The sequence below is a fragment of the Trichomycterus rosablanca genome, chromosome 2 (genome assembly GCF_030014385.1).
Source record: "Trichomycterus rosablanca isolate fTriRos1 chromosome 2, fTriRos1.hap1, whole genome shotgun sequence".
NCBI lineage: Eukaryota > Metazoa > Chordata > Actinopteri > Siluriformes > Trichomycteridae > Trichomycterus > Trichomycterus rosablanca.
Window position 1 is genome coordinate 10,099,680 of NC_085989.1, and position 15,696 is coordinate 10,115,375.

Genomic DNA, 15,696 nt, shown 5'->3' on the forward strand with positions numbered 1-15,696 from the left:
CAATGGTCTCAGTCTGGCCACCACTATGAAAATTGTCTGGCTCCGCCACTGTCCACGGATGAAAAAGAAGCAGATGAAATAGCTGATAAGAGAGGAAGGACTAATTCAGTCGTGTATTCAGCTTGTATTTCTTGCCAGAAACCAGAAAAGAGGTTTGCAGGTACAGCCATCCAATTTTGGTGTTCTTGGCAGTTTTTCTGACATTTGTGTTATTCATATCGATATCGGAATTATATCGTATCGACCGAAACTAGGAGTTATATCGTGATATACATTTTAGTCATATCATCCAGCCCTAGTTCTGGGGTTGCTGCAGTTGGTCAGGTCAGCAACGTTATGTGCCCAAAGAATGAGGTCAGCTGACTACCTGAATATACTGAACCACCAGGTTATTCCATCAATGGATTTTTTCTTCCCTGATGGCACGGGCATACTCCAAGATGACAATGCCAGGATGCATGGGGATCAAATTGTGAAAGAGCGGTTCAGAAAGCATGAGACATCATTTTCACACATGGATTGGGCACCAGAGAGTCCAGACCTGAGCCCCATTGAGAATCTTTGGGATGTGCTGGAGAAGACTTTAAGCAGTGGTTCAAATCTCCCATCATCAATACAAGATCTTGGGAAAAAATTAATGCAACTCTGGACAGAAATAAATGTTGTGACATTGCAGAAGCTTGTGTCGCTACAGCCTGTAAATCTTTTTATTAATATCTTTGCACTTCATTGGTGTAAAAATACATTTACCAGTGATTACTTTAACTACATATTATAACAGAAGTCTAGTTTTTAAGTCTACTTAAAGACTGTATACTGTAACGTACGTCACTTTGAACATAGTTGTCTGCTTAATGCCAAAAATGTAAATGTATTATTGATCTTTATGTGTGTCTATTCTGAGGTAGTTGTGTTCTCACTGAAAGAATTACCTGGTACACTTGGTCGGTGGTGCTGTTCTTGCGCACCCTGACTGAAATGGTTGTCTTGTCTGGCATTGCTATTCGTAATTCCACATCTGTTACACCATTATAGTTCTGAAATATATAGAAAGAATGATACATAAGTGAGCACATGTGTACAAGAAAACTAACTCGGTTACAGAATTCAAAGCATAAACACTGACCTCATCTGACTCGGACAGAAACTCTTGCATGATGTCACTTTCCCCGATGACCCTCACTGAGCACACTAGAAATATGTCAACCAGAGATGAAATTTAATACAGACATTGGAAATATGTTTAACATATAATGTATTGACAAAAGTGTTCACTCAGCCATCTAAATCATTGAATTCAAAAGTTCCAATCACTTCCATGGCTACAGGTGTATAAAACCAAGCACCTAGGCATGCAGACTGCTTCTATAAACATTAGTGAAAGAATGGGTCGCTCTCAGGAGCTCAGTGAATTCCAGCGTGGTACCGTGATAGGATGCCACCTGTGCAACAAGTCCAGCCATGAAATTTCCTCGCTACTAAATATTCCACAGTCGACTGTCAGTGCTATTATAACAAAGTGGAAGCGATTGGGAACGACAGCAACTCAGCCACAAAGTGGTAGCCAAGTAAAATGACAGAGCGGAGGCGCATAGTGCGCAGAGGTCGCCAACTTTCTGCAGAGTCGATCGCTACAGACCTCCAAACTTCATGTGGACTTCAGATCAGCTCGAGAACAGTGTGTAGAGAGCTTCATGGAATGGGTTTCCATGGGCGAGCAGCTGCATCCGAGCCTTACATCACCAAGCGTAATGCAAAGCGTCGGATGCAGTGGTGTAAAGCACGCCGCTACTGGACTCTAGAGCAGTGCAGACGTGTTCTCTGGAGTGACGAATCGCGCTTCTCCGTCTGGCAATACGATGGACGAGTCTGGGTTTGGCGGTCGCCAGGAGAACGGTACTTGTCTGACTGCATTGTGCCGAGTGTAAAGTTTGGTGGAGGGGGGATTATAGTGTGGGGTTGTTTTTCAGGAGTTGGGCTCGGCCCCTTAGTTCCAGTGATTTTGGACAATTTCATGCTTCCAGCTTTGTGGGACCTCAACCCGATAGAACACCTTTGGGATGAATTAGAGCGGAGACTGTGAGCCAGGCCTTCTCGTCCAACATCAGCGTCTGACCTCACAAATGCGCTTCTGGAAGAATGGTCAAAAATTCCCATGAACACACTCCTAAACCTTGTGGAAAGACTTCTCAGAAGAGTTGAAGCTGTTAAAGCTACAAAGGGTGGGTCAACATCATATTAAACCCTATGGATTAAGAATGGGACGTCACTCAAGTTCTTATGCGTGTGAAGGCAGATGAGCGAATACCTTTGCAAATATAGTGTATAATGCTTTTGCTTTCAAACAACTGCCTGTCTCGGTCTCACCTCTCTCCAGGTATTCCTCCAGTCCTCTCCTGCGGGCATCCAGCTGCTGCTCGGACAAGGAGAAGGGCCATTTTCCTGGTAGCTTAGGGAATGAGTGGGTGGCAAACTCTCTTTTTAGGTTCTGCTGTAGGATAGCAAATTCCCTGTAGCGCTTTGAGCAGAGCTGTCTGCCAGACATGTAGACGTTATACACCTGAGTGAAAGACAAAGAGGAAAAGAATCTGAATGGAAAAATAGAATGTAATATTAGGAAGGCAGGTTTGGTAAACTGGACCAATTAACCATGCCGTACTCTTGATCTTTTGTAGCACCATGGGCATTTTATTAACGTAAGCAATGTGTATACTATAAGGAGTTCTGACATGTTCAGAACCCTTTCCAGGCTAACACATTTTAATAACTCCCCCCCCCCTCTCTCCCGGTCTCTTTCTCTTTGTAGGAATGGCGTGAACGTACAGGGGGCTACCCATAAGCAGGTGGTGGATCTGATCCCAACATGGAGTATTTAAACACCTTACTGTCCCTGCTGGACTGAGAATAGTCCACCAACCAAAAACATCCAGCCAACAGCGCCCCATGGGCAGTGTCCTGTGACCACTGATGAAGGTCTAGAAGATGACCAACTCAACCAGCAGCAATAGATGAGCGATCGTCTCTGACTTTACATCTACAAGGTGGACCAAATAGGTAGGGGTGTCTAATAGAGTGGACGGTGAGTAGACACGGTGTTTAAAAACTCCAGCAGCGCTGCTGTGTCTGATCCACTCATACCAGCACAACACACACTAACACACCACCACCATGTCAGTGTCACTGCAGTGCTGAGAGTGATCCACCACCCAAATAATACCTGCTCTGTAGTGGTCCTGTGGGGGTCCTGACCATTGAAGTACAGCATGAAAGGGGGCTAACAAAGCATGCAAAGAAACAGATGGACTACATTCAGTAATTGTAGAACTACAAAGAGCTTCTATATGATAAGTGGAGCTGATAAAATGGACAGTGAGTGTCCATCTAGAAGAAGAATAACACATTGTGCCTGAACAAAGCAGATAGTTCTAGTCTCAAACTGTACACAAAGAACAAGTGCTAACGGGGTATGTGTTCCTAATAAAATGGGCAGTAAGTTTGATTAGTATTTAGTACTCCCAACAACATTGCTGCACCTGATACACTCGTTGGTATTTTTGCAGTGCTAATAATGGTCCAGCACCTAAACATCTGGTCAGTCAGGGATCCTATAAACGGGCTACAAGGGTTAACAAAGCATACAGAGCAGCGGCTGCTGTATAGCCATGAAGTTCATCTGTACGGTCATGTGGCTTAAAACAACGATCAATGAGGGATAGATAGGTATTCCTAATAAAGTGCTCAATGAGTGTACATTTCCTATGGATCTTACCACAAATCTTTCACCATGCTGCTCCACGTGCTTGTACGTAGGGACAGAGATGGGCACAGCCTGCTTTTCACTGTAGTCATAATTAGGTGGAGCTGAGCCATCCTCTCCGGAGTCGAGGCCGTCGGCTTCCTGCGGGGGCACCGACAGGACGGCCAGGACCAGCTCCTTCTCGCTCGTTCGGATCAGATCCACCACCTGCTTATGGGTAGCCCCCTCTACGTTCACGCCATTCCTACAAAGAGAAAGAGACCAGGAGAGAGAGAGAGAGGGAAAAAGTGATTAAAATATGTAGGGTTGCCACTATCGACTATTTTTCTATCGATTAATCTATAGACTATTTTATCGATTAGTTGATTAATCTAAACGATTACATTTTCTTAAGCTTCTTTTATTTTAATAACAAACTGTACGGCATAATAATAAGGCACAAAACTGAATGTACACAGGATTTATGTCCATATTTTCAAATTCTCAAGTGCTCCATATTAAACAAACTGCAGCATGTGTTTATGGTATTCAGTACACAAAGCAAAGTGCTTAACCTTACAGCAGAAATAAAATAGTCAGATGTAGCCACGTCTCATTAAGTCTAACGTACAGTATTGACAGAATGAGCCCAGATTCTAACCTACACATTCACTCCAAACTTACTTCAAATTGTAAGCCATGTAAACAAAGTGGTAAGCACAATTAAGAAGCTTAATGAAACAATATAGAAGTAAAAGTTCTACCGCGTCTCATGTGCCAGTGGTAGCTCAGTGGTTAAGGTACTGGACTAGTAAACAGAAGGTTGCCGGTTCAAGCCCCGCCACCACCAAGTTGCCACTGTTGGGTCCCTGAGCAAGGCCCTTAACCCTCAATTGCTCATCGTGTTCAGCTCATTGTGTAAGTCGCTTTGGATAAAAGCGTCTGCTAAATGCTGAAAATGTAAATGTAAATGTGCCCTAACTGAACTCGCTAAGGAATACGATATTCCAAGATCTCCACGATTAGGAAGCTTAATGAAACAATATAGAAGTAAAAGTTTTGCCACATCTCATGTGCTTTAACTGAACTCACTAAGGAATACGGTATTCCAAGATCTCTGCAATTAAGAAGCTTAATGAAACAATATAGAAGTAAAAATGCACCCTAACTGAACTCGCTAAGGAATACGGTATTCCAAGATCTCTGCGATTAAGAAGCTTAATGAAACAATATAAAAGTAAAAATGCACCCTAACTGAACTCGCTAAGGAATACGGTATTCCAAGATCTCTGCGATTAAGAAGCTTAATGAAACAATATAGAAGTAAAAATGCACCCTAACTGAACTCGCTAAGGAATACGGTATTCCAAGATCTCCACGATTAAGAAGCTTAATGAAACAATATAGAAGTAAAAGTTTTGCCACATCTCATGTGCTTTAACTGAACTCACTAAGGAATACGGTATTCCAAGATCTCCACGATTAGGAAGCTTAATGAAACAATATAGAAGTAAAAGGAATACGATATTCCAAGATCTCCACCAATAAGAAGCTTAATGAAACAATATAGAAGTAAAAGTTTTGCCACATCTCATGTATTTTAACTGAACTCACTAAGGAATACGGTATTCCAAGATCTCTGCAATTAAGAAGCTTAATGAAACAATATAGAAGTAAAAATGCACCCTAACTGAACTCGCTAAGGAATACGGTATTCCAAGATCTCTGCGATTAAGAAGCTTAATGAAACAATATAGAAGTAAAAATGCACCCTAACTGAACTCGCTAAGGAATACGGTATTCCAAGATCTCTGCGATTAAGAAGCTTAATGAAACAATATAGAAGTAAAAATGCACCCTAACTGAACTCGCTAAGGAATACGGTATTCCAAGATCTCTGCGATTAAGAAGCTTAATGAAACAATATAGAAGTAAAAATGCACCCTAACTGAACTCGCTAAGGAATACGGTATTCCAAGACCTCCACGATTAAGAAGCTTAATGAAACAATATAGAAGTAAAAGTTTTGCCACATCTCATGTGCTTTAACTGAACTCACTAAGGAATACGGTATTCCAAGATCTCTGCGATTAGGAAGCTTAATGAAACAATATAGAAGTAAAAGGAATACGATATTCCAAGATCTCCACCATTAAGAAGCTTAATGAAACAATATAGAAGTAAAAGTTTTGCCACATCTCATGTGCTTTAACTGAACTCGCTAAGGAATACGGTATTCCAAGATCTCTGCGATTAGGAAGCTTAATGAAACAATATAGAAGTAAAAGGAATACGATATTCCAAGATCTCCTGCAATTAAGAAGCTTAATGAAACAATATAGAAGTAAAAATGCACCCTAACAAGTAGTGCTGAGGGAAATTATAAGAATGCTTAAATGAATGGAAACACTGTAGAGATTAAAAAGGATCACTCTGCACCCCATCTTGACAGAAAAAAAACAGAAATGTAGATATTTTTGCTAATTTATTAAACAAGAAAAACTGAAATACCACATGGTCATAAGTATTCAGACCCTTTGCTGTGACACTCATATTTAACTCACATGCTGTCTATTTCCTTCTGATCCTCCTTGAGATGGTTCTACTCCTTCATTGGAGTCCAGCTGTGTTTAATTAAACTGATTGGACTTGATTAGGAAAGGCACACACCTGTCTATATAAGACCACACAGCTCACAGTGCATGTCAGAGCACATGAGAATCATGAGGTCTAAGGAACTGCCCAAGGAGCTCAGAGACAGAATTGTGGCAAGGCACAGATCTGGCCAAGGTTACAAAAGAATTTCTGCAGCACTCAAGGTTCCTAAGAGCACAGTGGCCTCCATAATCCTTAAATGGAAGAAGTTTGGGACGACCACAACTCTTCCTCGACCTGGCCGTCCAGCCAAACTAAGCAATCGTGGGAGAAGAGCCTTGGTGAGAGAGGTAAAGAAGAACCCCAAGATCACTGTGGCTGAGCTCCAGAGATGCAGTAGGGAGATGGGAGAAAGTTCCACAAAGTCGACTATCACTGCAGCCCTCCACCAGTCGGGGCTTTATGGCAGAGTGTGCCGAAGATTGAACTTTCTGGTGTTAATTCTAAGCGGTATGTGTGGAGAAAACCAGGCACTGCTCATCACCTGCCAAATACAATCCCAACAGTGAAACATGGTGGTGGCAGCATCATGCTATGGGGGTGTTTTTCAGCTGCAGGGACAGGACGACTGGTTGCAATTGAAGGAAAGATGAATGCGGCCAAGTACAGAGATATCCTGGAGGACAACCTCTTCCAGAGTGCTCTGGACCTCAGACTGGGCCGAAGGTTCACCTTCCAACAAGACAATGACCCTAAGCACACAGTTAAAATAACAAAGCAGTGGCTTCAGAACAACTCTGTGACCATTCTTGACTGGCCCAGCCAGAGCCCTGACCTAAACCCAATTGAGCATCTCTGGAGAGACTTGAAAATGGCTGTCCACCAACGTTCACCATCCAACCTGAGGGAACTGGAGAGGATCTGCAAGGAAGAATGGCAGAGGATCCCCAAATCCAGGTGTGAAAAACTTGTTGCATCATTCCCAAGAAGACTCATGGCTGTACTAGCTCAAAAGTAGAGATGGACCTATCGGGTTTTTTGGCATCGATTGCGATCTCCGATCTCCTTTCAGGGCAATCGGCCGATAGTCGATTTCGATCGGGGGGGGGGGGGGGGGGTTGACATGCAATTTTTAGCACAAAATCAGCAGTAAATAATAAAGTAACCAAACAATTATTTTTTTCACCCATAGGAGACATATCTTATGAGTCTAACTGACCACACACACACACACACACACACAGGTTTAATGTTATCCAGTTTAGTCTGAAAAAACCTTAAAAAGAGCCTCACAGTGAAGATAAACCGAAAGCAACAGCGTGTGTGTGTTTCTTTAAAAAAACGCTTTGTTCACAGTGTCGCTTTAAATGATTCTGATTCAGGAGTCGAATGTGACGCGTAAGTTTCTCTCTCCGTTTTTACTGTTATTAATAAATGCTGTGGTTTTAAATAAACACCAGCTACTACAGAACATTTTGTGTGACTTTCTTACATTAAAAAGCTTTATTAAACCGCTATTACCACAGAGCGGTCACCGAGTCAGACTCGTTCCGTCTGTGGAGCTAAAAGTTCTGATTACCCTAAAAGTTCAGCAGATGATCCTGAACTAATGAATTTGGTAATGAATAAACTTTTGCCTCTGATTGGCTCTGTAACGTTTTCTGTTCTCATCTACATCAAAAGCAAGAACCACTTACGATTTACCAAAGTGAACCAGGAGTTTATATAACGTGCTGATAGAATCGGCTCAGATGTGACCGGGTTGAATTATCTTTTTAAAGTAAATATTTCAGTCAGCAAAATTACATCGTATGTATGATGCACAACGTTAATGATGTTATTTTAGGTCGTGAAGAGCTTTCATGATGGTTTCTGTATGATGGTTGATGAATGGTGATGTGATGGTTCGTGTTTTGTAGCGCAAAGTCTGGATCAATCCACTGAGCTGTTAACTTAACATGATCTTTATATATCAAGTGATCGGATATACAGTACCCACTGTATAATTTCACAATTACGATGTGACTGACTGTTTATGTCTGTGGCTGATCTAACTGTACACTAATCAGTCATAACATTAAAACCACCTCCTTGTTTCTACACTCACTGTCCATTTTATCAGCTCCACTTACCATATAGAAGCACTTTGTAGTTCTACAATTACTGACTGTAGTCCATCTGTTTCTCTACCTACCTTTTTAGCCTGCTTTCACCCTGTTCTTCAATAGTCAGGACCCCCACAGAACAGGTATTATTTAGATGGTGGATCATTCTCAGCACTGCAGTGACACTGACATGGTGCTGGTGTGTTAGTGTGTGTTGTACTGGTATGAGTGGATCAGATACAGCAGCGCTGCTGGAGTTTTTAAACACCGTGTCCACTCACTGTCCGCTCTATTAGACACTCCTACCTAGATGGTCCACCTTGTAGATGTAAAGTCAGAGACGATCACTCATCTATTGCTGCTGTTTGAGTTGGTCATCTTCTAGACCTTCATCAGTGGTCACAGGACGCTGCCCATGGGGTGCTGTTGGCTGGACATTTTTGGTTGGTGGACTGTTCTCAGTATTATTAAACCACTCAAGGAGTCAGTAGGGATTTTAATGCGTAAAGGCCAAGGCTGCAAGCTTAAGCTGAACGCCTGTGATCTTCGATCCCTCAGACGGTACTGCATCAAGAACCACCACTCAACAATAGCTGATATAACCACATGGGTGAGGGATTACTTTAGCAAACCTTTATCAAGCACTACAATACAGAGTTACATGCACAAAAGCCACTTAAAACTTTACTGTGCAAAAAAGAAGCCTTATGTTAACCATGTCCAGAAGCGGCGTCAACTTCTCTGGGCTCTGAGGCATCGAAGATGGACCATCACACAGTGGAAACTTTATTAATCAATGAAATGAAGTAGACCAGACAAAAACATGAAATATCTCAGGTTCATCCTGTCTGCAATCGAATAAAAGTCAAAGTAAATGTAAGAAACTCTGATTTGGGGTTGTATTTATTCTATCGTTTAATTTATCAGTTATCAGTTCAAAAATTGGTGAAGTTTGCATCCCTAAGCTCTGGTTCAGACTGTTTTCTGAATATCCTCTCACTTTCCATCTCCCTTCTTCACTGTACTGCTGTCATGAATTAGTAATGGTGGAAAGTAGACAGCTGGCATGTTGTTGCTTTCTCAAACTGTGTGCGTGCCTGTAAGCAGCATGTCAATATGTTCACTTGGACATTTTTATGTTTAGCCCAAAACAATGCAGCCTACATCAAGTTCTTCAGCAGAAACAAAAAGGAAACAACACAGTTACGACCCATGTTATCGTTTCCCACTGTAAAACACGATGATAAATATTAGTTACAGCTGGATTTCTTTGGGGACATTGTACACAATAGCTTCATATTTCTGATAGAGAGAAGACATCTACGTGGCCAAAAGTATGTGGACATTTGATACCTGCTGAGCTTGTCAGACAATGCAATTTAAAACCATGAGTATTAATACGCTATTCCGCCCCAGACGCTGACCCCAGCACACAGACACACACAAAGTTTTAATTTAATATGTACACTGATCAGCCATAACATTAAAACCGCCTCCTTGTTTCTACACTCACTGTCCATTTTATCAGCTCCACTTACCATATAGAAGCACTTTGTATTTCTACAATTACTGACTGTAGTCCATCTGTTTCTCTGCATGCTTTGTTAGCCCCCTTTTATGCTGGACCACTACAGAGTAGGAATGGATCATTCTCAGCACTGCAGTGACACCGACATGGTGCTGGTGTGTTAGTGTGTGTTGTGCTGGGACAGTGTTAGCCCAGTGGTCAAGGTACTGGCCTAGTAGTCAGAAGGTTGCCGGTTCAAGCCCCACCACCACTAGGTCGCCACTGTTGGGCCCCTGAGCAAGGTCCTTAACCCTTAATTGCTCAAAAATGCATGTGTTAAGTTTAGTTTATTAGGATTTTAATGTCATGTTTTACACTTTTGGTTACATTCGTGACAGGAACGGTAGTTGTTCATGACACAAGGTTCATTGTTCACAAATTAATATCAAGCACATTGTTGGACAATTTAGTATCTTCAATTCACCTCACTTGCATGTCTTTGGACTGTGGGAGGAAACCGGAGCACCCGGCGTAAACCCACGCAGAAACGGGGAGAACATGCAAACTCCACACAGAAAGGACCCGGACCGCCCCACCTGGGGTTCGAACCCAGGACCTTCTTGCCGTGAGGCGACAGTGCTACCTAGTAAGCCACCGTGCCGCCATGTGTTAAGTCAAATTTGTAAGTCACTTTGGATTAAAGCGTCTGCTGTAAATGTAATGCTGGTATGAGCTTTTAAACACCTCTCTGTCACTGCTGGACTGAGAATAGTCCACCAACCAAAATATCCAGCCAACAGCGCCCCGTGGGCAGCGTCTTGTGACCACTGATGAAGTTCTAGAAGATGACCGACTCAAACAGCATGCGCTGTGGTGGTCCTGTGGGGGTCCTGATCATTGAGGAACAGGGTGATACCGGCTAAAAAAAAAAAGAATGTAGATAAACACATTCAGTAATTGTAGAACTACAACTAGGGCAGTTGCAGCCTAGTGGTTAAGGTACTTGACTAGTAATCGAAAGGTTGCCGGTTCAAGACCCACCACTGCCAGGTTGCTATTGCCCTTGAGCAAGGCCCTTAACCCTCAATTGCTTAGACAGTATACTGTCACAGTACTGCAAGTCGCTTTGGATAAAAGCGTCTGCTAAATGCTGAAAATGTAAATGTAATAATTAGAGATGGGACGATCGATCGGCTATGAATCGGTATCGGCCGATTTTTAATCAAAATATGCTATCGGCGATCGGCCGATATCTCCTAAAAGTAGCCGATCCGATCGTGTGATATATAAAGACCATGTTAAGTTAACAGCTCAGTGGATTGATCCAGACTTTGAGCTACGAAGCGCCAACCATCACATCACCATTCATCAACCATCGTACAGAAACCACAGTGAAAGCTCTTCACGACCTAAAATAACATCATTAACGTTGTGCATCATACATACGATGTAATTTTGCTGATTGTAATATTTACTTTAAAAAGATAATTCAACCCGGTCACATCTGAGTCGATTCTATCAGCACGTTATATAAACTCCTGGTTCACTTTGGTAAATCGTGAGCGGTTCTTACTTGTGATGTAGATGAGAACAGAAAACGTTACAGAGCCAATCAGAGGCAAAAGTTTATTCATTACCAAATTCGTTAGTTCAGGATCAACTGCTGAACTTCATCATCAGATCATCAGAAAACTTTTAGCTCCTTAGACGGAACGAGTCTGAGTCGGTTACAGATCTGTGGTAATAGCAGTTTAATGAAGCTTTTTAATTGAGCTTTTTAATGTAAGAGAGTCACACAAAATGTTCTGTAGTAGCTGGTGTTAATTTAAAACCACGACATTTAATTAATAACAGTAAACACGGAGAGATAACTGAGAAGAGAAACTTACGCTTCACATAAAACGAATCGACTCATGAATCAATGAATCACTTATGGCGATACTGTGAACAAAGCGTCTCTTCTAAAGGCACACACACACACACACGCTGCTCCGGTTTATCTTCACTGTGAGGCTCTTTTTAAGTTTATTTACTTTATTTACTGCTAAATCCCCCCCACCCCCCCACCCCGATCGGAATCAGCTATCGGCCGATATCCCTGAAAGGAGATCGGAATCGGTGCCAAAAACCCCGATCGGTAAATCTCTAGTAATAATGTAAATGTAGAACTACAAAGTGCTTCTGTATGGTAAGTGGAGCTGATAAAATGGACATTGAGTGTAGAAACAAGGAGCTGGTTGTAATGTTATGGCTGATCAGTGTATAATACAGTCCCTCCACAACTGCATGTTCTTCTGCAAAAAGTTTGAAAGTCAAATGAGATGCTGGCAGCTTTTCTCATCCACATTGTCTTCTTACGCTTCTTGTTCCTGAGTCCAGCTGACTAGGTTTAGTGCAACCCAAGAAAACATAGGATAGGTGTTCTAATAATAGCGTGCAGTCTATCACAGAAGCTTATGTAACCAGCGACCCAAAAGAATCCAACTACAGTTACAGGAAGCGAGGAGCTGGGAGTGTCGCTTCACAATATAAAGCAGCCGTTTCCTGCAGTACGGTCTTATTCAAAGAGCTCAAGGATACAGCAGGTTGAATATCTTAAAATGGATATATACACTGATCAGCCATAACATTAAAACCACCTCCTTGTTTCTACACTCACTGTCCATGTTATCAGCTCCACAGACACAGCAGCGCTGCTGGAGTTTTTAAATACCAAGTCCACTCTATTAGACACTCCTACCTAGTTGGTCCACCTTGTAGATGTAAAGTCAGAGACGATCGCTCATCTATTGCTGCTGTTTGAGTCGGTCATCTTCTAGACCTTCATCAGTGGTCACAGGACGCTGCCTACAAGGATACATTTTTGGCTGGTGGACTATTCTCAGTCCAGCAGTGACAGTGAGGTGTTTAAAAACTCCAGCAGCGCTGCTGTGTCTTATCCACTCATACCAGCACAACACACACTAACACACCACCACCATGTCAGTGTCACTGCAGTGCTGAGAATGATCCACCACCTAAATAATACCTGCTCTGTAGTGGTCCTGTGAGAGTCCTGACCATTGAAGTACAGCATGAGAGGGGGCTAACAAAGCATGCAGAGAAACAGATGGACTACAGTCAGTAATTGTAGAACTACAAAGTGCTTCTATATGGTAAGTGGAGCTGATAAAATGGACAGAGTGGTTTTAATGTTATGGTTGATCAGTGTACCTGGGTGATGGAACAGAATCACATCATTATTTAGTTTTTTCTTCTCATTACTAGCCCTAAATTGCCCCCGTCCCAACTTTTTGGGAATGTGGTGCAGGCCTGAAAAGCAGGAATGGATGTTTATTAATAAATGAAATGAAGTTGAGCAGATAAAACATGAAATATATCAGGTTCAAACTGTCTGCAATCAAATAAAAGCCAAAGTAAATGTAAGGAACACTGTGTTTTTATTTTAGTTGCATTTTCCATACTGTCCCAACTTTTTCTGATTTGGGCTTGTATATTATGCCCCTGTTCCCCATATTTCTTCTCCCCCGGGTTTCCCTTCTTTATCTTGTGTTCACAACAGTTATCTGATCGCAACACATTTCACACTACATGATTTGGAGTCGTCGACTGGTCCAGATATTTAACATGCTAGATATTTTTCTTGAGACTGCGAACCGCTCAGATCGAGTTGTCGAACAGTTCACGGCCAGCCAAAATCAAGTAGTGTGAACTGGGCGTAAGCTGCACGGCCTGACTCCATAGGAAACAATGACACAGCAGCGCAATAGCGGTTTTGCCGAGTCCCAGACAAGGGTGTTGCAGTAATATGAGCTAGAACTGTTTGTACACGTGCAGTTTCCCTACCGCTACGATTTCCTCTATTCTTGCTTTGTCACCCTTAATGGTTTCAGATCACTTTATTCATTTAAAAACAGGTCATGCGACACTTCATGTGAAAATAAATCACTGCCCTCCTAAACTAAACGACTGGTTTTGCCACTTTTAGAAGGATACCAAACGTTTCCTTGAGTCTTTCACATTGCTGTGGAGGAATTTTGGCCATTGGAGTAGTTTCGATTATGAAATGTCTGCGTGAGGTCCTGACTAGGGGTGGGCGATATTATATATGATTTTTGCCATATCGCGATATTGTTAGCAAACGCACGTCACTCACTCTCAAGCGCGTAACAGTGAAATAATGCCGACCAATGCAGAGAGAGTAGTACCGGAGTTAAAACTGAGGACGAACTAGTCCCTAAAAGGGGAGCTACATCACTAGTGTGGAAGGTTTTCAGATACAGAAGGTCAGAGTCCAAACAAACGACTGTAATTTGCAAAACTGTGACGACAAAAGGGGCAACACATCAAATTTATTTCAGCACCTAAAGCAAAAGCACCCGCGTGAGTCCGAGAATGATGTGAGAACAAAAACTGTGTCAATGAACGAACAGAATACACAGGTTACCACACAGGTTACCACAGGTTCTACCACGGAGAATGTTTAAAACACAAAAGCGCTAAGCGGAACGCTTTCCTTCAAGTATGAGCATGGAAATCCGCTCAGGTGGCGCAGCGGTAAAGTACGCTAGCGCACCAGAGTTGGGTTTCTAGATGCATCGTATCGAAACTCGGCTCTGCCTTTCCGACTGGGTTGGGCGGCAGTATGAACGACGTTTGGCTGTTGTTTAGGGGCTTAGGGGTAGAGTCGGAGCATAGGTCCTCATAACTGGTGCGACTGCGGCCCCTGCTGGTTGACTGACGGCGCCTGCACATGGCTGAGGAATAACATTGAGGGGGTGTGACCCTCCGTGCGCAGTGTCTCTCGGTGTATGAACTCGGCTCGTGCAGGTGAAAAATGCAGGCTGTACTGATTGCGTGCCGGAGGGGGCGCAAGTCGGTTGAGTGGCGTCCTCAGTCAGCGGCAAAAGGGTCGAATCAGTATAGAGGACGCAATCAGGATAATTGGACATGACTAGAATAGGGATAAAAATTGGGGGGGGAGTGGGGAAAGAAAAAAAAAACGCGAGCACCCTGCAGCCGTGATGACCAGCGTTATTCCGAACAGGTACGGTTTTACACTAGGGCTGTCGCGGTGAAAGAATTTCCCCTTGCGATATTCAGCCTGTCTCAATATCGCGGTATGCGGTAATATCGCAATTTTTTTTTGTTTTTGAAAATTACTTAATTTATCTGGATTTTAGAGCTATATAAACAAGCTTTATTGTTAGGCTATGATTCGGTATATTATTGCTTTATAATGACAAAGATGAGACAGCTTTAAGACCAATGAAATGCGTGTTTAATGTTAAATACAGAACAGAGCAGGGATGCGCGTCTTTTCGCTATTAAAAAAGGTTTAAATTAAGCTTCTAGCCTAGGCTAGATTTACAGTGTGAAACGAAAAAAAAGTGTTTAGGCTAAATATTTTAAATGCACATCTAATCAAAATATGGTAAAAAAAAAATAGAATAAAGAATAAAGTCTGTAAGAGTTTAAACCTGCGTTATCATGCGCGCTAGAAGAACCAACATGTTCACCTGATGTGGTTTAGAGAGGATCTGAGTGGGGTAGAGATGTTCCCCTCGGGATTAAAACTCTCTCTGATGGGGCTCGTTACAGTAATACACGTGTACTGTACCTGCATGCGACTTTACAATGCGACAAACTATCTATTTAGTAGGTATAATTAACATAACAATATGTACTACATTTCAAGTTATTATTCGTTTCAATACATTTTTATTCAACGAATAAATACATTTAAATCATTC

General features: G+C 42.3%; 1 protein-coding gene across 1 annotated transcript in view; it reads right to left on the minus strand.

Moving 5' to 3' along the window:
- The window catches only part of snx27a (sorting nexin 27a), a 36,922-nt gene that overhangs the window by 12,895 nt on the left and 8,331 nt on the right, over positions 1-15,696 (minus strand). Inside the window, exons 2-5 of the mRNA XM_062990074.1 lie at positions 3,770-4,001; positions 2,368-2,560; positions 1,127-1,191; positions 933-1,037 (exon numbers count right to left, since the gene is read on the minus strand). Coding sequence (XP_062846144.1) covers positions 933-1,037; positions 1,127-1,191; positions 2,368-2,560; positions 3,770-4,001 — 595 coding nt within the window. The remainder of the gene's footprint in view (positions 1-932; positions 1,038-1,126; positions 1,192-2,367; positions 2,561-3,769; positions 4,002-15,696) is intronic.